This window comes from Chiloscyllium punctatum, chromosome 4 (genome assembly GCF_047496795.1).
Source record: "Chiloscyllium punctatum isolate Juve2018m chromosome 4, sChiPun1.3, whole genome shotgun sequence".
In the NCBI taxonomy this organism is placed as follows: Eukaryota; Metazoa; Chordata; class Chondrichthyes; order Orectolobiformes; family Hemiscylliidae; genus Chiloscyllium; species Chiloscyllium punctatum.
Genome location: NC_092742.1, coordinates 102,008,355 through 102,029,763, shown reverse-complemented (window position 1 = coordinate 102,029,763; position 21,409 = coordinate 102,008,355). Strand labels below are relative to the sequence as shown.

The 21,409-nt window shown below is 40.6% G+C and overlaps 1 protein-coding gene across 4 annotated transcripts in view; it reads left to right on the top strand.

The window, feature by feature from the left end:
* The window catches only part of LOC140476596 (RNA-binding protein 25-like), a 93,757-nt gene extending 74,610 nt beyond the window's left edge, over window positions 1-19,147 (top strand). For all 4 annotated transcript variants that reach the window (XM_072569431.1, XM_072569432.1, XM_072569429.1 and 1 more), the window contains 7 exons: window positions 3,598-3,671; window positions 3,759-3,909; window positions 5,600-5,918; window positions 6,488-6,762; window positions 9,585-9,683; window positions 11,990-12,037; window positions 18,275-19,147. In XM_072569431.1, coding sequence (XP_072425532.1) covers window positions 3,598-3,671; window positions 3,759-3,909; window positions 5,600-5,918; window positions 6,488-6,762; window positions 9,585-9,683; window positions 11,990-12,037; window positions 18,275-18,367 — 1,059 coding nt within the window. In that variant the 3' untranslated portion in view covers window positions 18,368-19,147. The remainder of the gene's footprint in view (window positions 1-3,597; window positions 3,672-3,758; window positions 3,910-5,599; window positions 5,919-6,487; window positions 6,763-9,584; window positions 9,684-11,989; window positions 12,038-18,274) is intronic.
* The last annotated feature ends 2,262 nt before the right edge of the window (window positions 19,148-21,409 follow it).

Here is a 21,409-nt window from a genome sequence, read left to right as displayed (position 1 = left end):
TGTATGGAATGAGGAGCCAGAGGAAGTGGTGGGGGTTGGTACTATTGCAACATTTAAAAGTCATCTGGATGGGTACATGAATAGGAAGTGTTTTGAGGATATGGGTCAAGTACAGGCAAATGAGACCAGATTAGGTTAGGATATCTGAGCGGCATGGACAATTTGGACCGAAGGATCTGTTTCCGTGCTGTACATCTCGATGACTTGAAGTGTGATTTTGAACGGCGATGCATTTGTGGGTGGAGGGTGAAAGGAGGGTTTGGGACAGAATGTTCGAAGTGGGGGGGTCATTTCCTGGCGCATTATCTCCAGCAATGCTGCTGCTGATCAGAGCTCACTTGCCAACCAATAAGGCACCTCTTCTCATGCAGTATATGTTGGTATTCCCTTTGAGATTTGCTATTCTTGTGATTTTGTTCTGCTGAGTGCAAAGTGAAAGGTTTGATGTAACTTTTTTCATCCGTAACTCACTTCCTGTCTATCAAGTGACTACTAATATTAAGTGTTTGCAATCTTAGAACTGCTTATAGTGTTACACTTCCAATGCTGTTAGTTGGAGCCTTTGTGCAAAAAGAATAGACAAATTCAACTATTTGCAGCTATTTTTGAGCTGTACAAGTATTATGACATGGATGCAGACAGCTGAATCAGCTTTTCTACCTTCATATTTGCAGCACAGAGAGCTCTTGTGGTGTGATGGGAGTATCCCTGCCTCTAAGCCAGGAGACCCATTTTCAAGTCCCACTTGAACAGGTTGAATAAAAATATCTTGTATTTGTAATACAGTATCAATAAAACTTCAAGGACCCTCAAAATTGACCCCCATGCTTCCTAACCAGACTTGTTGAATAATCAATCCCAGAATCTGTAATTCTAGACACCTAAGATTTAGTTTTTTTTTCATTGAACTTACAGTAGCTGCTAGTACGTGGTTAGGCAGGGAGTTTGTCCAAATTTTCATTCTGTAGCATCAACAACCAAACCCCTCTTCCCTGAAGCACAGTCCAAAGCCCCAGTTCAAAAAGCCAGCTCCTCCGACCCTGTCTGTTTGACCATCATCTTCCTTTCCAGGCTTTTATTACCAACTCCCAGATACAGACATTGTCAATGGTCAAAGATCTGTCCGGTTAATCATACTGCTTTTCCCTGGTGTCAAAGAATCTGCAACAGCTTGTTTGTTTTTTGCTACTCACAGTCCAAAGGTCATTTTCAGCTCTCAATTCTCAGCTTCAAAATAAACTTGAGAAAAATATGAATCAAAAATAATGAACAATCAACCAAGGTTCTAACAAAAACCATTGATAAGATGATTTATAGTTTGCTTACTTATATGACATTGAGCCATTTAGAAAGAAAGTATTTAGAGGTACTGATGTTGGAGGTTATAGTCCGACAGATTTATTTGGAGGTACTAGCTTTCCGAGCACTGCTGCTGCTTCAGGTGGTTGTAGAGTGGAATCATATGATACAGAATTTATAGCAACAGGATTGTAGTGTCATGGAATGTAATGTTAAACAAATTTAGCTTGAGTCTTCCATCTTTGAATGATCATGTTAGTTTTGGTTCCTTCATGTGTAAATCCCAAACTTTTTTAAAGTTAGATTCTCAAGGTAGCTTTTGACAATAGATGCCATCTCAGCTCAGATAATGCATTGAAAGTGTGAAGTTAAAGTCTGTCCGTATTCCACTGTTAGGTCCGACTGATTCTATTTCTAAAGTGTAACTTAGAGAATTTTACATGGATTTATACAGTTTTGGAGCAAAATAAAATGTACTTCTGCAAATACAAATTCACCCCAAAAACTTGTACGTGTGCGTGCAGGGGAGACCGAGTGAATATGTGGGTGTGTAATGTGATATAAGCCTGTAAAAGGGTGGGTGTGAGTGTGTGGGATGCATGTGTGAGCTTATGCGAGAGAGCTGTTGTGTGAGTGTGTATAGTGCAGCGGGGTCACCTGTTGTGCAACGAGAATCTAAGATACCGGTTAAGGTAGCACGTCGGAACTGACGGTCAATGAAGTGAGCATCCTACCCCATTTCAATGAGGGCATCCTTGACTACTTCCAAGTGTCCATCGCATTTTTCCTCATCTGACCAGATCCTGTGTATACGTAGCACTTGTTTGTAGGGAATGGCTGTTTTAATATGTTTAGGGTGGAAACTAGAGAAGCATAGCATTGTGAGGTTATCCGTGGGTTTGCGGTGGAGTGAGGTGCACCTTCCCCACGCCTCCCAGTTGGGGAACACATCAGCAATCCGGAACATTCAGCCTCTGACCTCTGATTGACCATCCTCCAAGGTGGACTTTGGGATAGGCAACAACACAGTGGTCGAGCAGAGGCTGATAGCCAAGTTTGATACCTGTGGGGATGGCCTCAACTGGGGCCTTGGGTTCATGTCAGGTTCACGACAGGTGACCCCACTGCACTATACGCTCTCTCACACAAGCCTGTGTGTGGCCACGTGCGTGCACACACTCCTACACATCCACATTACCCTCCCTCATACACAACCTTTCTCTCATACGCTCACACGTACGCCCCCTCACACACACTCACCCTCTCACAGACACTCACCCCTGCACATGCACACACTTGGTCTCCCCTGCATGCATGCATGCGTGTATGTTTGTGAGGTGAATTTGTACTTGCAGAATTACATTTTATTTTGCTCCAAAACTGTATAAATCCATGTAAAATTCTGTAAGTCACACTGAATCAGTCTGACCTAACATTAACTTCTCACCTTCAATCGGTTATCTGAGCTGAGATGGCGCCTATTGTTAAAAGCTACCTTGAGAATGTAACTTTTAAAAAGTTCTGAGATTTACGTACAAAGAAACCAAAACTAACATGATCACTGTAAAAGATGAAAGACCACCTAAATTTGTTTCACATTTCATTTCAATGGCACTGCAATCCTGTTGCTATAAATTGGGTCGTATGATTCTGCTCCACAACCACCTGATGAAGAAGCAGCGCTTCAAAATAAACCTGTTGGACTATTACCTTGTGTTGATTTTTAACTGTAGAAAGGAAGTTTTTGATTTCACTTTTGTGTTGAGCTTACTCACCCAGCAGTGATAGTGATTAATGCATTCCTCAAGGCGGTCCCTTTGCTCAGCCATCATGCTGAGTTGGAGATAGTGAGACTGAAAGGCTAGGAGAGATCAATCTCAGGCATTCTTCTATGGCTTCTGTCTTCTACTGGCTTCCGATGCTAGCACTAGGAGAAATTGAGGACTGCAGATGCTGGAGATGAGAGTCAAAAAATGTGGTGCTCAAAAAGCAGCTGGTCAGGCAGTATCCAAGGAGCAGGAGAGTCAACATTTCGAGCAAAAGCTCTACCCGATGAACTCTCCTGCTGCTTGGATGTTGCCTGACTAGTGTGCTTTTCCAGCACCACACTTTTTGACTCCGATGCAAGTACTGCAGACGAGGGACCAGACTGTCAGAGTGCTGTTGTTCATAATACTGAAGTGCAGTGCTGGAATGGAGGAAGGAAATAACACTGTTTTTAAAGTTAGAGGTTCGATTTTACTTGTTAAACATTAAGAACCATAAAAGTCTTGCTAATAATTGACTTTCACTGCATAGGCAAAAGAAGCAAAAAGACTGAAAGAGTTTTTGGAAGATTATGATGATGACAGAGATGATCCAAAGTATTACAGGTAATTTGAGGTCTTTCTGCAATACCTGTTTACAGTTTATTGTCATATGCCTGTGTTCTATGAAATGATCTTCTTGTTTAACTTTAGAGGGAGCGCTTTGCAGAAGCGTCTGAGAGATCGAGAAAAAGAAATAGAAGCTGACGAAAGGGACCGCAAACGAGAGAAGGAGGAGCACGAGGAGATTCGGCAGCGTTTGCTGGCAGAAGGGCATCCTGACCCAGATGCAGAGCTTCAGAGGGTAGGTCATTGCATATCAGTCACTGCTTGATCTCGTATATTCTTGAAGTGTAATTGTCAGTAATAATTGCACATGACTGCGGACATGTCATTTTAATGAAGGTGTAAAACAGTAAATCTCTAGTAGTCTTGCATTGTTTGGAATATTGATTTGAAAGCACACAAAGAAAGTATATGCCATTCACTCCCTCACGCTTGCTCCACCATTGAACGAGGTCATGGCTAATCTGATTATAACCTTGAAATCCACGTTCCTGCCTCTCCTGGATAATCTTTCGCCCTTTTGGTTAACGAATCTGTTTGCCTCTTTCTTTTTTTATCGCGAACTTTACTTCCACCACTTCTCAGGAAAAATTCCAAGACTTATGACCTTCTGAGATGGAGAATTCTTTTAATTTGTTTTAACTGGGTAGCCACTGATTTTAAAACAACAGCCTCTAGTTCTAGATTCTCCCAGAACATCATCACATGTGTTCTGTGAAGGTCCCTCAGGATGTTGTATGCTTCAATCAAGTCAGCATTTAGTCAACTCTAACAGTTACAAGCATAGCCTTTCTAATCCAACCTGCTGTTTCCAAGTATTTGTCCCATAAATCTTCTCTGAACTATCTTCAACTCACTTGCAGGTCCTTTAAATAAGGAGACCAATGCTCTTGTTGTGGTCTCTGTGTAGTATAACTGAAGCATAATCTCTTCACTTCTGTACTCTATTTCACTGTCAAATTGTTTCATTTCATTAGTTTTGCTAATTGCTTGCTGTATGTGCATGCTAATCTTTTTGGCTTTATGCAAGAGAATACGCAGGTTCCTCTAAAAATTTTAGCTTGCAATCTCTCACCATTTAGATACTATTCTTCCTGCCAATATGGGCAATTTTACATTTTATCGTTATTATACTCTTATTTGCCACCTTTACCCACTCATAACTTGTCTTTTTTCCTGAACTTTCCATTCCAGTACTTTCGTAATGACATCAAATTTGGTTACCATAAGTTACATTAAAAGTTGAGGTACAAGCACTGATCTCTACAGCACGCCGCGCTCTCCTCCCTGAAAGGCAGATTTTTAAGTGGTAGAAGGGTTGCCACATGGGAAAGTGAGGCTATGCACTTCAGTAGAAAGAATAGAAGCGTAGACTATTTTCTTAATGGTGGAAGGCTTTAGAAATCTGAAACACAAAGGGACTTGGAAATCTGAAGTTGAAGATTTTTTTTAATGTGGACATACAGGTACAGTTGGTAGTTAGGAAGGCAAATGCAATGTTAGCATTATTTCAAGAGGGCTTGAGTATGTGGGCAAGCATACTGCTGAGGCTGTATATTGGGATGTCGTCAGAGCGCATTTAGAATATTGTGAGCAATATTGTGACTTTTTTTTTAAATATGTTGCCTTGGAGGAGTCAGCATATGCTATCTTCCAATCTAGTGTTACCTTCCCAAAATCAAGGGAATTTGGGAGTGTTAAAATCAATGTATATCACTAGCCACATCTAGTAACATGCTAGAATGAAGTTTGTCAGGATCCATTCCCTTCGCATCTCCAGCAGTTTATTCAGTGCCACATTGCTGGTGAATGTGATTTTTCTTAGTTTCTCATTTCCTGACTTTTTTTTTAGTTGGTAGGGAAGAGGGCGATTGGCTTACTGGCCAATAACTCAGTCTTGTTTCATGTTATTATCTTGTTGTGAATAGATGGAGCAGGAAGCAGAACGGCGGCGGCAGCAACCAATCAAGCAGGAGCCAGAATCAGAAGAGGAGGAGGAGGAGGAGGAGAAGCCGGAGAAAGAGGAACGACGAGAAGAGGAGGAGGAAGAGCCAGAACAGAAACCCTGCCTTAAGCCCACGTTGCGTCCAATTTGTTCTGTCCCTTCTGTTTCATCAGCAAGTGGTAATGCTACACCTAATACACCAGCAGACGAGTCTCCCTGTGGCATTATCATTCCACATGAGAACTCTCCAGACCAACAGCAAGAGGAGCAGCGGCCTAAAATAGGCCTGAGTCTCAAATTAGGTTAGGCGTTATAAATTAACACTATAGAACTAATGCTGTTGGTAATGGGTTACTTTGTCATGAAATTGACATTCTCATTCAAAACATGTTTAGCAACATGCACTTTTTTTCACTGTCGCAACCCAAATTTGACTTGAGCACAAGCAAACGAGATGGCAATCTTTTGGATGGTTACTGTTGGCCATGAGCTCACTTTGTTAGCTAAAAAGGCCACAACAATGTTTGTTATGATACATAAGAATGTGTGCACCGAAGATCCTGCTCAGATACAGTCCAAGTGTGGAGGAGACTTAGCATTGCATTATGCTTATGCTGAGGAATGAGGACGTGATGGCTGACTCCAAACCTTTAGAGTAAAAACTGTTTAATTTTCAGGTATCCGAAAGCTTGATGAGCAGGAAGGTGTGCACACAAGTTACAGGTCACCAAGCAGTTGGCAGACTAATTAATGTTCAACACACAATTTGACACTCAGTCTTTGATTAATGGTAAATATGATCCTTCATATGATCCCGGTCAGCAGTAAATTGATGTGTGAAACTGAAACTTCTTTCCAATTTTCTGCTCAGGTGGCTCCAGTAGTCCAAGTCAGACAATTTCAGTCAAAAGAAAGAAACTTCCAGTAGATAGTGTTTTCAATAAGTTTGATGATGAAGACAGTGATGAAGTTCCTCGTAAGCGGAAACTTGTCCCATTGGATTATTCAGAGGATGAGAAAGGTGCTTCTAAAGGAAATGTAAATACAGAAGAAAAACGGAAACATATAAAAAATCTGATTGAGAAAATCCCAACAGCTAAACCAGAGCTCTTTGCGTATCCTCTTGACTGGTCGATTGTGGACACGGTAAACTTCTGTTTTTTTTTGTGAAGGCTTGTAGCTGATATGCATTTTAGTAACCTGTCTATTTTCCAGCATACTGGGGTTGCTTGTCAGGAGAAATGTACATTGCACTGTTTTGTCATTGATGTATAAGTAGAGTCCTTGTTCATTTAATGCCTGCTCTTTCTGCCAGACCGATTAAAGGAATTCTTGGGTGACAGGGTAGCTCAGTGATTAGCACTGCTGCCTCCGTGCCAGTGACCCAGGTTCGATTCCAGCCTTGGGTGACTGTGTGGAGTTTGCACAATCTCTGTGTCTGCGTGGGTTTCCTCCGTGCACTCCGGTTTCCTCCCACAATCCAAAAATGTACAGCTTAGGTGCACTGGCCACGCTAAATTGCCCATTGTGTTCAGGGATATGTAGGTTAAGTGCATTAGTCAGGGGTAAATTAGAGTAACAGGACAGGGGAATAGATCTGGGTGGGTTACTCTTTTGGAGGGTCGGTGTGGACATGTTGGACAGAAGGGCTTGTTTCCACTCTGTAGGGATTCTATGATCTATGAAAGGAACAAACCCACTGTTATATAAATAATAAGTCAATGAATCAGGTTGAGATCTTGAACGTGAACAAATGAGTCAGGTATCTTATTGGAAGGTTGTTGAATTGGAAACCATGGCTCCAAAACTGAATTTCTGCTCAGCCAGTTTACCGTATTACCTGGGAATGCTTAGCTTGATGAATTTATCCATACTGACAGAAAATTCCAAAATGCAGCCTTGGCCTGTCTGAGTAGCTTATCCCTGCTGAGGTGGCAGTAGTGGGATTCCGACTAGCATTGTATCTCTTGTTTGGGTAGAAGTATATTGATTTAAGGTTTCCACCTCTGGCTGTTAGTGTGGCTTTTATTACTTCCGCAACTGTCTGATAACAATATATTTCAGAAACTAATGGAGGCGTATCAACAAAACCTGGCATGCAGGTCTTGGCTAATTTAACTGCTGAGTGAAAATGTGGATCTGCGTCCTGGAACTTTTTAAAAAGATTTGTGCACTGATTGCACTGAGTTAAAATGAAGCTTCCCGGCTTGAAACTGAATGAGTATTAAATAAGCTAAACTACATTTTCAGTCAAATATCTTCTAGAATATTCAACTGGACATTTTGAGGTGGCTCTTTGAAGTCAAATTGGGCAAAAATAAAAGTTAATATTGGAGTGATGATTAAAAGTTTTTTAAGCAGGTGAGGAAGTTGAAGAGGCAACAATTTATCAGGAGCAGAACCTGGGACTTTGATATCATGGGGCATGACTCCTGATTGTGGTCTGTTCGTATTAGTGGTACAGAGCTCTTGGGCAGTTGAGGGGCAAGAGAAGTAAGCAGGAATGAGAGCATAAGGGCTTGAAGAGTATTAAACATACACAAAAAAAGAACTAGATACTTTAGGAATTGGGCAAGTGGAAGCTGTGTATGCCAGTTATCACAGAAGTGATCGCTGGGACTTGCGTACAGGCACAACATTTTTGCTGGCATGCAGTTTGTGAAAGACGAAAACTCAACAAGTTGAGCATTGGGATAGTCCAACCCGAAGACAGTGACGTGCAGGTAGTTCTTCTACAATGTACAAATTGGCTTAGGCAGTGTTTGCATAATGCAAACTTTCTGCTGAACGGGTATAGCGGATTTTCCATAGCGCAGTCTTCTACAGTGCGATTTCTATAGCGGTTTCTCATAATGTGAGATGGCAGAGAAACAGCTGTCACACTGGAAAATGGATTTCAGCGGAGGTTGTGATGGAGGGGTGAGTGGGTGATCCTTGCAATCTGGTGTTCATTAGGACACCAAAGTCGCCGATCCTTAAATCTATTCCAACCTGAAACAATGGCTGGTGAGAAACGGTGGAAACACTGGTGAGCATCTAGAGTATATGGTAGGGCCTGAAGTACAGATGGCTCTGATTTTCCCAGCGTTTCACTTGAGAAAACTACACCTCAATCTGTGGTGCAAGTTGGTCTGATAACACTTGTATCAGAGGGGGAAGAGAAGTGGAGCTGAAGGTATGTTATCTCATAAATTCAATGAAGAATCCAGGAGAAACTGAACTGTGGCAAACATAATTGAATCAGTAAAATGAAACAAAACTGCAATGTTGGGAATCTGAAACAAAAATTGCTGAAGGAGCTAATATTTCAAGTCCAGTTCTGAAGAAGATTCATTGGACTCAAAACGTTAATCCTGTTTCTTTCGTCACAGGTTATGCTAGTCCTGAATTTCTCCACTTTCTTGTTTTGATTCATCAGTTTCATTTTAGGGCAACCATTTCTTTGGTGGAAAAGGGAATAGGAGGTTAAGATGAGTTAGGTGAGAGGAGTTAATGCTGAACACATCTGGGTGCTCTGCTTTTTTGGCCTGTTGCTGTGCGTTTTATATAGTTCTGCCCAGCTGATTCTTAGAGTCATAGAGATCTGCAACACGGGAGAAGGTTCTTTTGACCAACTGTGTCCACATCAGTCAAAGACAACTAACTTTTTATTGAAAATCATATTGTTCAGGAGGCCTGTCCTGTTGATTATTTATTCTGAAGTAAAATCAGTTTTGTTAGTGGTTGTGTTGGCTTCATAAACCCTGCAGTTATATTAAGTAACTGCAGGAAATTAAACTGCAGCAGTTAATGTTACTGGTAACTCCTTAACACTCACTCGTTCTCAAAATAAACTCATTGCTTAATAGAGTTGTGGGTACACTTCAACACTCGATTGTATCTGGATGTACTGTTTAATGTTGATTGCAATTGTACTGATTCTGGATTGCCATTGAATAGTACTATTTGGGTTGTTTTTTTTACCACAGAACTTAATGGACCGACGCATTAGACCATGGATCAATAAAAAAATAATAGAATACATTGGTGAAGAAGAAGCAACACTAGTTGACTTTGTTTGTTCAAAGGTTGGTGATTTCAAGATTTTTAACAAATATGTTTGTGTAAATTAAAGCCAGTCCTTATTAGTTATGTACCTGATTAAATTGGCTGAAAGTTCTGAATGGGTGCCAAGAATAGTGGACGGGTGAATGTCTAAGTAGATTAGTTGAATGGGCCTCTAGAGGGCATTTGATATTCTTATGAAACTGTTAGCTCACATTGAAGCTCTGATTTGCAGACAAGTTATTGATCTGGTTAGGAAATCAACTGAATGGAAGGAGCTTTCAAGCTTATCTCTGATTTCATGTATTAGTATGTGAAGTTATAGGAAGGCAACTTATAAATGCATGATGGATGTAATTAGTTTAGGAGGGAGAGCCTTAGATTCCTGGAACGTTGGGACTTGTGTGTAAGTTTGCTCGCTGGTACATCCCGAACCTCAACCTGAGGTACAAAACTTCTCAAAACTCACTAACATTGGGACTTGTTCTGGGGAAAGTGGGTCTCACAGCATTTCAGCTTTAGTAGAACTTTGTTAGTGTTGGGGAATTATTTTAAGTAACCGGGGGAAGATTGGTGGAAATAGAGAGGACCGGAATGTAGCAATTGGAGGACAGAACCAGGGTAGCAAAGGATTGAAAGAAACTAACAGCATAGAAGAGAAAATAGGTATTTACTGAGGTTAGAGTAGGAACAAATTCAATGAGATCGAAGTTGGATTTGCAATATATGTATATAAAGACACAATGCTTGGTAAGTAAGACTGCAGGTACAGATTACCACATGGGCATAGGATGTTTGCAGTGATGATGCAGACCTGTCTCAATACAGGCAGGGGCCTGTGATTAAATATATGGAAGGTGTTTAGGAAAGATGGAGTGGAGGAGGCACAGTACTATGGATAACGTTACAGCTCTAGAGAGAGAGATGCCCTTGAGGGGCTGCAGACAGAAGATATTGAATCAGAATTAAGAAATATACCAGAATAGTGTATCCTGCAGATCTCCACTAGTGGGAGGATGCAGAGGTGCAGATTACAAGGAAATTGTGGAGCAGTACAAAAATTATGGAATAGTTATAATGAGGAATTTCACAGGAAAAATGACTGATCTGTATTATCCTATCCCAAAGAGGAGGATACATTTGCTTCTACAGAATGAGGCAGATCAATGTGTCAGTGGACAGACACTTAGGCAAAAATGATCATTGTATCAGTGTTTGTTAGCTTTATAAGTATGAAATACTTAATTGCGGAGGGCCAACTTCAATGGAGTCTATCCCAGGATTTGGATTCAAAGTTTGGTCAGCAAATCTGAAACTGAACAATCGGATATCTTCAATGAGGAAAGAGTTTAATGACAGTAAGCTGTAGTCTCAAAGATTTTATTGGGGGGATGGCGTGGTAAACAAAGTTCTCTGGATGGTAAGAGAGAACATTAAAGCAACCAAATGGTATGAATCTCAGATATCAGCTTGATATTAGAATTAAGAACTAGACTGTTGCAGTTGTATAAGACTCTGGTGCAGCCGCATCTGGAGTATTGTGTGCAGTTTTGGTCGCCATACTATAGGAAGGATGTGGAGGCACTGGAGAGGGTGCAGAGGAGGTTTACCAGGATGTTGCCTGGTATGGTAGGAAGATTGTATGAGGAAAGGCTGAGGCACTTGGGGCTGTTTTCATTGGAGAAAAGGTTTATGGGTGACTTGATAGAGGTGTACAAGATGAGTAGGGGTTTAGATAGGGTTGGCCATGAGAACCTTTTTCCGCGTATGGAGTCAGCTATTACGAGGGGGCATAGCTTTAAATTAAGGGGTGGTAGGTATAGGACAGATGTTAGGGGTAGATTCTTTACTCAGCGAGTCGTGAGTTCATGGAATGCCCTGCCAGTAGCAGTGGTGGACTCTCCCTCTTTATGGGCATTTAAACGGGCATTGGATAGGTATATGGAGGATAGTGGGCTAGTGTAGGTTAGGTGGGCTTGGATCGGCGCAACATCGAGGGCCAAAGGGTCTGTACTGCTCTGTATTTTTCTATGTTCTATGACTGAGTATGGAAATTGGAGGGCAAGTAAGTTTTTAAAAAAAACAGAAGCAAAGAATTTGTATAGGAAAAGTCTGATAGCTACAGTGAAAAGGAATTCTGAAACCTTATCAGCATGCACATTTTGCCTGATTTTATGAATTCTGCATCCAGGCTGCAGTGAAAACTGTTGGCAGTATGAGTCCTTGGAATATTAACTAAACAGTGAATGTGTTTTCCAGAAATATATTGTTAAAAATTTGAATTGAATTTAGCTTGATCTCTTATGACTGAACTGATGTATTTTCACAGGTCATGGCACACAGTTCACCACAGAGCATTTTAGATGATGTAGCCATGGTAAGCTATTTTTCTCTATTGTTTTTTTTCTGAGAATCTATATTCCACTCATTTGTACTATTTCTTCGACAAATATCCCCAGAAGCAAAATTCCAACTTACCATCGTTTTAATGGTCTCTGATTTGAGTTTTCTGAAGATGGAATAGCCTTCCCCCTTAATGTGGCTCTTAACTATTTCGGGTCTTCCTTTTCCCCTTCCAAGTTATGCTTTCCTGCTTGCTCTTCCTTCACTGCATTGTCACTTGAATGACTGACTGACTGGCTTGCAGAATTCCTCCTCTGACCAGGTGCTAGCTGATATTCTATCCAAAGTTACTGTCTACCCTGTTTTTTAAAAACTTAATTTGCTCAAGTATTCCACCCTTAATCTCTCAGTCGCATTCCAATCCTGTTTGTCCTGTCAAACCCTTGAATGGGTTACTTCCCAAATCCGTATGCGCCTTTCATGGAAACAAGTGGTGATCATATTGCCCATTGTGGCTTTGTCAGTTGAACGAAGCAACCCAGTGACATTCTATTTGCCCTGCAGGATTGGGCCATTTTTAAGAGTGCTATTGCCATGGCAAGTTATTGCTACTTCTCCCATTTAAGGCATTGTTTCAGATCACGACCAGATGGTGATTGTTCTTGTCTCGATCTGTCTGCACCTGTTGAAATGATTTATCACGCCATCAACTCTAGGCTTGTTCAGCATTGTGGTAACAAGAAGGCTTGCACAGTGAGTGGTGACGCTGGTGGCAAAGACACTCGTGGATTGTTTTCAGGGCAGAATGAGAAAAGGAAGTCTTGAGTCAGGATGAGGATGAGAAGACTGTGTGTGTGTGTGTGTGTTGCAAGCAGGGGCACTGGTGCAGGTTTGAGAGCGAGCAAGGTTGCTGGTGTGTGAGAGAAATAAACACCAATCAACTATCTCTAGCCACCTGCTTCAGAATTCTGTGAGCCCTTCAATCCAATTGGCTTTACAAGCACTTTTTTACTCACCTTCACAAGTTCCTTAGGTGAAAGTCAGGACTGTAGATGCTGGAGATTACAGTCAAGAGAATGGTGCTGATAAAGCACAGCAGGTCAGGCAGCATCCGAGGAGCAGGAGAATCAACGTTTCGGGCAAAAGCCCTTCAGGAAGGGCACATTTGCCCGAAACTTCGATTCTCCTGTTCCTTGAATGCTGTCTGACCGGCTATGCTTTTCCAGCACCATGCTGTCCACTTTACAAATTCCTTGGTTAGCTCATATTTCTTGGCAATTTTCTGTATCATCTTCAGTGAAAATAGATTGAATGTATTTGCTTAGTTTATGTGCTGTTTCCCTGTTCTGCACTGTGTCTGGCAGTAACAGGTTCACATTTGCCCTTATTAACACGTGAAAAAACTTTTACAAGCAACCTTTGATTCTCACTAGCTAGCATTCTTATGATCTCTTTCTAGCAGTTTCTTTGTCATCCTTTTCTGGGTCCTTAATTGCTCAGGCTCAGTTTTCTCACATCCTTCTAAGCAATGCAGTCTAGCCCTTGTTTTTTAGTCATAGTTGATTCACCTTTCCCTTGGCTTTTTGTGCCCTCAAGGAGTGTATAATTGTTATAGTTTTAAATATTTGTCATTGCCTGTCTATTGTCAAACCTTTATGTATTTTCTCAAGCCACCATAGTCAACTGGTTCCTAATTTGCATAGTGTCCTTTGCTCAGATTTAAGATGCTAGTTTCAGAATGAAGTATGTCATCGTCAAATTTCATGTAAAATTCATAGAAACATAGAAAATATATGCAGGAGTAGGCCATTTGGCCCTTCAAGTCTGCACCATCATGGCTGATCATGCAATCTCAGTATCCTATTCTCATTTTCTCTCTGAACCTCTTGACCTCTTTAAGGGTGACATCCAACTTCCTTTTAAATATATCTAACATATATCTTAAATATATCATGGGCGGCACGGTGGCACAGCAGTTAGCATTGCTGCCTCACAGCACCAGAGACCTGGGTTCAATTCCCGCCTCAGGTGACTGTCTGTGTGGAGTTTGCACGTTCTCCCTGTGTCTATGTGGGTTTCCTCCCACAGTCCAAAAATGTGCAGGTTAGGTGAATTGGCCATCCTAAATGGCCTCTAGTGTTAGGTAAGGGGTAAATGTAGGGGTATGGGTGGGTTGCGCTTCAGCGGGGCGATGTGGACTTGTTGGGCCGAAGGGCCTGTTTCCACACTGTAAGTAATCTAATCTAATCTAAACTGGCCCTGACAGCTTTCTGTGGTAGAGGGTGCCACAGGTTTACAACGGAGTAAAGAAATTCTTCCTCCTCTGAGTCCTGAATGATTTACTTCCTATTCTTCGACTCTAACTCCTAGTTCTGGACTTCCTCGACATCGGGAGCATTCTTTTTACATCTAGCCTGTCCATCAGAATTTTCTATGTTCCAAGTGATTCCTCCCTCATTGGTCTAAATTCCAGTGGGTGCAAGCCCAGTCGAATCCAGTCTTTCTTCATACATCAGTCCTGCCATCCTAAGAATCAATCTGGTGAAACTTCACTGGACTCCCTCAATAGCAGGAATGTCTTTCCTCCGACTAGGAGACCAAAACTGCACGTAGTACTCTAGGTATTGTAGTCTCCATTTTCAAAGGCTTCCTTTGCAGCAAGGTTTTAGCCCTTTCTCGTTGTTTAGTACTAAATCTAAAATAACCTCATCCCTAGTTGTTTCTTCAACATAGCTTGAGAAATGCATATTGTACTCCACAGTATTAGTGTTGATTAGGTTTCCCCATTTTGCTACTTTTTGGTAATATACAAAAGCTCCATTAATGCTTGCAGTCTGTTGCTGCAGCTTAGCTCCAGCTATGTCTTGATCCTTCAATGTAAGATCTCATGTTATTAATGTACTGATCTTGTCCCTTATTCAGAGTGCAACCTCACCTTTGGCTTTTTTCCTTTCTTCCTGAAATGATATTTGATGCTAGCATTTTGATCACTGGTAGAGTTATTCTGCATTGCTAGGTTGTTTTCTATTCCATGTTTATTGTTTTTCTCAGTTGCACCCTGGTTTCTGATCATTGAGTAAGAAGGCGATTCAGCCATTTGACTTGGCTGAACTTTGGCAGAGACAAAGTTTGGCAGGGCACCTGTGATCACTCAAGATCCCTGCATTTTTGCTTAGGCCTATTAGAACTTGGGCACGCTAAGAATTTTATTCCCAACTTCTATTTGCATGTCAAATGTTTTCTTCATTAGTAATAAATGCAGTATGGAAATAAGAAAGTTTGTTACCAGGCATGATTGGAATGTAAGGTCATGGAGTTGTTAGATTAGATTAGATTCCCTATGGTGTGGAAACAGGCCCTTTGACCCAATAAGTCCACACCGACCCTCCAAAGAGTAACCCATGCAGATCCATTTCCCTCTGACTAATGCAGATAACACTATGGGCAATTTAGCATTGCAATTCACTTGACCTGCACATGTTTGGACTGTTGGAGGAAACCCGAGCACGGGGGCAATGTGCCAAACTCCGCGCAGACAGTTGCCGAGGCAGGAATCGAACGTGGGTCCCTGGTGCTGTGAGGGCAACAATGTTAACCACTGAGCCACCGTGCCGCCCCTGAGAGTCAGAGTTACTTCAGACACTGAAAGAGGCCATTTGGTTCATTGTGTCCATAACAGTTCTCCACAAGGCAATCCAATCAGTCTCGCTCCATCCTGACCCCCACACCTACATGCAAGGTTATTTCCTTCAAGTGACTATCCCATATCCTTTCAAAGTCTTGTCTTTTGCATTCTCCACCTTCATTGACTAGGTCAAGTCTTGCCCGAAATCTGAAAAGTATATCCTTAATTCTAGTACAGCTAGCTGCTAATTAATTTTTTCTTGTCTGCCTTACTGAAGCTGGTATTACGCACTTTGGTTCTATTAAATCTTTGTGTCAAGTGAAACAGCTGCACCCTTTCCAAGCTAACCTGACTGAATGCACACCTGGAATGATTCTGGTATATCTCCTCTGTACGCTCTTTAGGACCTTCACACCTTGTCTGAACTGTGGCGAGACAAATTTAAATGGAATCCTTTAGTTGTGGCCTAACCACAGCTTAACATCACTGTTTTTGCACTCTATGGCTCTATTTAAGCCCAAGATCCCAAATACTTGAGTGATTGCTTTCTGAATATATCCTGCCACCCTTCTCAGTGTTGAGAACTGTCACTTGTCTGCCCATTCTGCTAACCTATATACATTTGATTGCATCAAATTTACTTTAAGGTCCAAGTTGCAAAAAAAAAATCATTGATGGAGTGGTAACGCTAGGGGAACGCAACTGACTCCAATCCACCAGTTGGTGATACAACCAACCACCACAACTTGCTACCTACTTTCTTAAATCATTTTCTTTATCTGATTGTGACATACCCTCCAATTTCAAATGCCTTCATTTTGTAAATCAGTCGTGTATGTGTTCCATTGCATTCCCTTATTCAGTCTACTCTGATACTTAACTTGGAGGTGCCAGTGTTGGACTGGCGTGTACAAAGTTAAAAATCACAGAACACCAGGTTATAGCCCAACAGGTTTATTTGGAAGCACTAGCTTTCGGAGCACTGCTCCTTCCAAATAAACCTGTTAGACTATAACATGGTGTTGTGTGATTTTTTTAACCTGATACTTGACAAACGTAACTACATTTTTCAATTAAATCTGTGGCGGTTCTTCATTAATCAAACAGCTCCAAAAAGCTATTCATGTTTATTTTTCTTTCCCTTGGTATGGATTCAAAGACTTTGCTTGCAATAATGTTAGGCTAATGGGCCTGTAGTTACAAGGACAGTCGTTAAACCCTTTCTTGAATAAGCATGTTACTTTAGCTAATGCAGTCGTTTGACGTTTCCGTTACAATCCAGAACATACAACAGTATAGCCCTTGATGTTGTGCCAGCCTTTTATCCTACTCTAAGATCAGTCTAACCTAATATCCTTCATTGTACTAACTTCCATGTGCCTATCCAAGAGTCGCTTAAATGTCTCTAATGTGTATGGCTCTGCTACCACTGCTGACGGTGCATTTCACGCACCCACCACTGAAATCTACCCTAAATCCTCCTCCAATTATCTTAAAATTGCACCCCCTCATGGTCGCCATTTCTGCCGTGAGAAGTCGTCTCTTGGCTGCCCACTCTATCTATGCCTCTCAACATCTTGTACACCCCTCATCCTCATTTTCTCCAGTGAGAAAAGCCCTAGCTCCCTCAACCTTTCTTCATAAGATATGCCCTCCAGTTCAAGCAACATCCTGGTAAATCTACTCTGCACCCTCTCAAAAACTTCCTCATCTTTCCTATAGCGAGACGATCAGAACTGAACACAGTATTCCAAGTTTGGTCTACCTAGGGTTTTATAGAGCTGCAGCTTAACCTCAATCATAAGGCTTTGAACTCAATCCCTGGCTAATGAAACGTATATCAACATGTCATATGCAGAGGGAAACTTTAAAACAAATTCCCCCTCTTTTCCTATATCCTATCCACTTCAATTAGCAACTTGAGTTGCAACTCATCCAGACATGGTTTGAGAAACAATTCTGATGTGTTGATATTCGAGTATCGCAAGAGTGGTCTTTTCAGTGGCAGTGAACCCCTTGTTAACTTCAGCCAGGATTCTTGCTCATTGTTATGATCTGGCCATGTGTAAATCTGGACTAGATACAGCTGTAATTTGAAATATCTCTGAACGTAGAGGGAAGGTTGAGAGGTGATTTAATTGAGGCAAAGAAGATAATCAGAGGTTAGATAGGGTGGACAGTGAAAGCCTTTTTCCTCGGAAGGTGATGATTAGCACGAGTGGACATAGCTTTAAATTGAGGGGCGATAGATATAGGACAGATATCAGAGGTAGTTTCTTTACTCCGAGTAGTAGGAGTGTGGAACCCCCTGCCTGCAACTGTAGTAGACATGCCAACTTTAAGAGCATTTAAATGATCATTGGATAAACATATGCATGAAAATGGAATAGTGTAGGATAAATAGGCTTCAGATTGGTTCCAGAGGTCAGCACAACATCGAGAGCCTGTCCTCTCCTGTGCTGCTATGTTCTATGTCATAATACTCAATATCTAAATCTTTCAATGAGCTAATTACAAGAAAGTGCAAGAGAGTTGGGATTGGTCATGGAACACAGGATGAGTCAGCATCAGCTCAGAGAGCAAACTTGATGTTCAGTGTCGATCTACTTTACATTATCTTGTGCTAAATATTATTTCTTCCTACAGGTACTGGATGAAGAAGCAGAAGTCTTCATAGTGAAGATGTGGAGGTTATTAATATATGAAACGGAGGCTAAAAAGATAGGACTTGTTAAATAGATTGTAATTCTTATGCATAGGAATATGTCTTTTGGAAACATTTCTTCCATTCTTCAAAATTGTAACTTTCATCTGTTTTCAGAGGCACTTGTGAAGCTTGTATTTTTTACTTTAGAGATAATGTGAAGTCCTGTCTCTTTCCTTTGGTTTGTCATATCCCTAAATCATCCCTCTTTGTTTCACTGAGATAAATGACTGGTTATTTTTTATAAATTGAATGCTTCTGCGTATTTTCATCACCAACACACTGATTTCTGTTCTCTCGGTGTTACATTTATAGAAGGTTGTGCTGTATTGATGCAAGAAATTTGCACTTGATATCCAGGTTGTTCCTGTGATATTGGAGGAGCAGGTTAGAATTAAGATGTTTATACATTTATTGTTTGGAAACTAGTAATTCATGAGAGAAAAATACTTTGAAAGATGCAGAAATGGTTTTCTCATCAACACTCTTGAAAATATTTTAAATGTTGCATTTAAAATGTTTGCATTTTCCAACAGGCGACAGAATAGGGTTTAAATGGCTTTGAAATAAATAAACAGGTTTGCCAATGTCTTAGTTGACTTTTTAAAGAGATCTGTATCCCCTTTAGTTGCCAACATAGGTTTAATTTAAAATGTGTTTTGAAATCAAACCTTCATAAAGTTTTACATTTACCTTTTTTTATGTAGCCAAAATCGTCTGTGATGAGAATACAAGGAGCAAGCTATTGTTTTGTCAGCCTCGTACAATTACTTTGGGGTGAAGTTTTAATAAACTAAATGACCTTTGTTTGTAAAGGGTGTAATGTGTTTTGAGCTATAATATGATGGCTTCATGGTTAGCTTAGAAATACAATCTATTTGGTCCATTAAAAGGAATGCTACCTCTTTAATGGTCTTTTTTTATCTTGAGTTTTATCCCAAGGCAGTTTATTTTGCTGTGGAATGGTTTGGAGGCTTTTATTTTAGAAAGTCTTCAAAACAAGATGTTGAGCAGCCTACTTGGGCAGTGTGGAGGACTCCAAAATCTGTCTGCTGCAATTATTTATCACAAAATCAAAAGTGTTCTATGGAGTCCTGACATGCTGTGATGAAATTTGGTTTTCCCCTCCAGTATTTTTTTTTAAAAAATAAGTTTGAAATTCTTGGCTTGACAGTGTTGCAGACACTAAGTCACAGAAAAGAGAACAATTCAGATTGCAAGAAATATAACTACTATTTGCATATATAGATGAATACTAACCTTTTCAATAGAGAGTGTGAAGTTAATTTTTCTAATCCCAGTTGAGCATTACAAACAGGAATTAGTACTGTAAAGAATGTTAACAATAGAATTTTGCTGTTAAAATCTATATTTCTTCCGGACTATTAGCTGTTTTTCGTTATTTCAAGGGATGTAAATGTCAATGGCCCGCATTTTCTGCCCATTCCTAATTGCATTGAAGGATGAACTGCATTGTTGAACTACAGTGCTGTGTCAGGAGCAGAGTTAACACAGTTGGAAATTGTCAGGTGCAGGTTAAGGACGTGGAAGGGAAGGACAGCTTTGGTTGACTTTTGAGAGATTTATTGTTAATTGCTTTCACAACAAGCCACAGAATTGAAATATTAATAACAGATTGGTTTAAGTCAGCTTTTATCTGTGTTCAACTGGCTTGGCAATCTGCATTTTCACTCTTTACAAAGGTTACATAAAAATAATGTTTCTTTTTCTCAAAGTAGCATTTTTGGGATTATTTTTATCAATGTTTGTAGAAATTTCTCTGACTTTTACAGTATTCTACCTACTAATACTATGCAGAGAGAAATTTCCTGGGTTACATTCATGTGAAATCCATGTAATATGGATATATGTAAACAAAGCAGTGTGTTTCAGGGTGAAAGTAATGAGTCCTGACTCTTGGAAGACTGAGAAGGAAGCAGGTCGAAGTGCAATGGAAATACTGCACTGTACTGTTACTGTTGGTGATGATGCCCAGTGTTTACTATCTGTTGCCAGAATTATGGTACCAAGCCAGAAAACGACAACAAACAATTTCACTTCACAAATCTCCAAGTCTCATAGTGTATTAAAAATGATCCTTTCCGAGACTCCAGTTGGTGCCATTAAATCACTCCAGGTTATTATTTATGCCATTGCTCCTGCTTTTAGCAATGAAAGCTGAATAAGTAATCTCAAATTGAGTCAGTCCTATTCTCATGCCTTTCAGGATCAGAATAAAAAACTGTTTTGTGATTTTCTTTTTCCTGAATAGGAAGCTCCTATATTAGGAGGAATTATCCTGAATTAAGTCCTTTTATTCTTAGGACCAATGTCCACTTGGAGCAACAAGAATTTCTGAATAGGTTTCACAGTAATGTTAATGAGTGATAAAAGCACAGTCAATAGAGTTTCATATATTTGAATGCAGCTAAGTTTAGTTAACCACAAATTCAAAGAGGAAGTTAAATTTTAAAGATGTTTTAAAAATAACTATTTCAGTGGCTGCATCTGATTTCACCAGAACCGGATGAGAATGGGCTAAGACCAGTCAGTTGTGTAGCATGAGTGGTTTCTCTGACCAGTAGTTGTTTTGTCACAGTTGAAGCCTGTCTTTTAAGACAGTGCTTCAGTCATTTAAGTCATAGTTACATGCATTTTTGGACCGTTTGGTATACAATTGTCTGTTACTCATCTTTCTTACAATACTAGGTTTGTTACGTACCAATTCATTTATGGGATGTAGGCATCCCTAATTGCCCAGCGGAGAGTTAAGAGTCAACCACATTGCTGTGGGCCTCAAGTCACCTGCAGGTCAGACGAGTAAAGATTTTTTTTTGTTTCTGATAACCAACATCCTAGTCAGCACTAGGCGATTCAAAGTTTGTGAAAAGATTTGTAGCTTGGGTGCTCGTTGTTGTGGTTCTGTTCGCCGAGCTGGGAATTTGTGTTGCAGACATTTCGTCCCCTGTCTAGGTGACATCCTCAGTGCTTGGGAGCCTCCTGTGAAGCGCTTCTGTGATGTTTCCTCCGGCTATAACCACTAGAACCACAACAGCACTAGGCTGTTTTTTTTATAT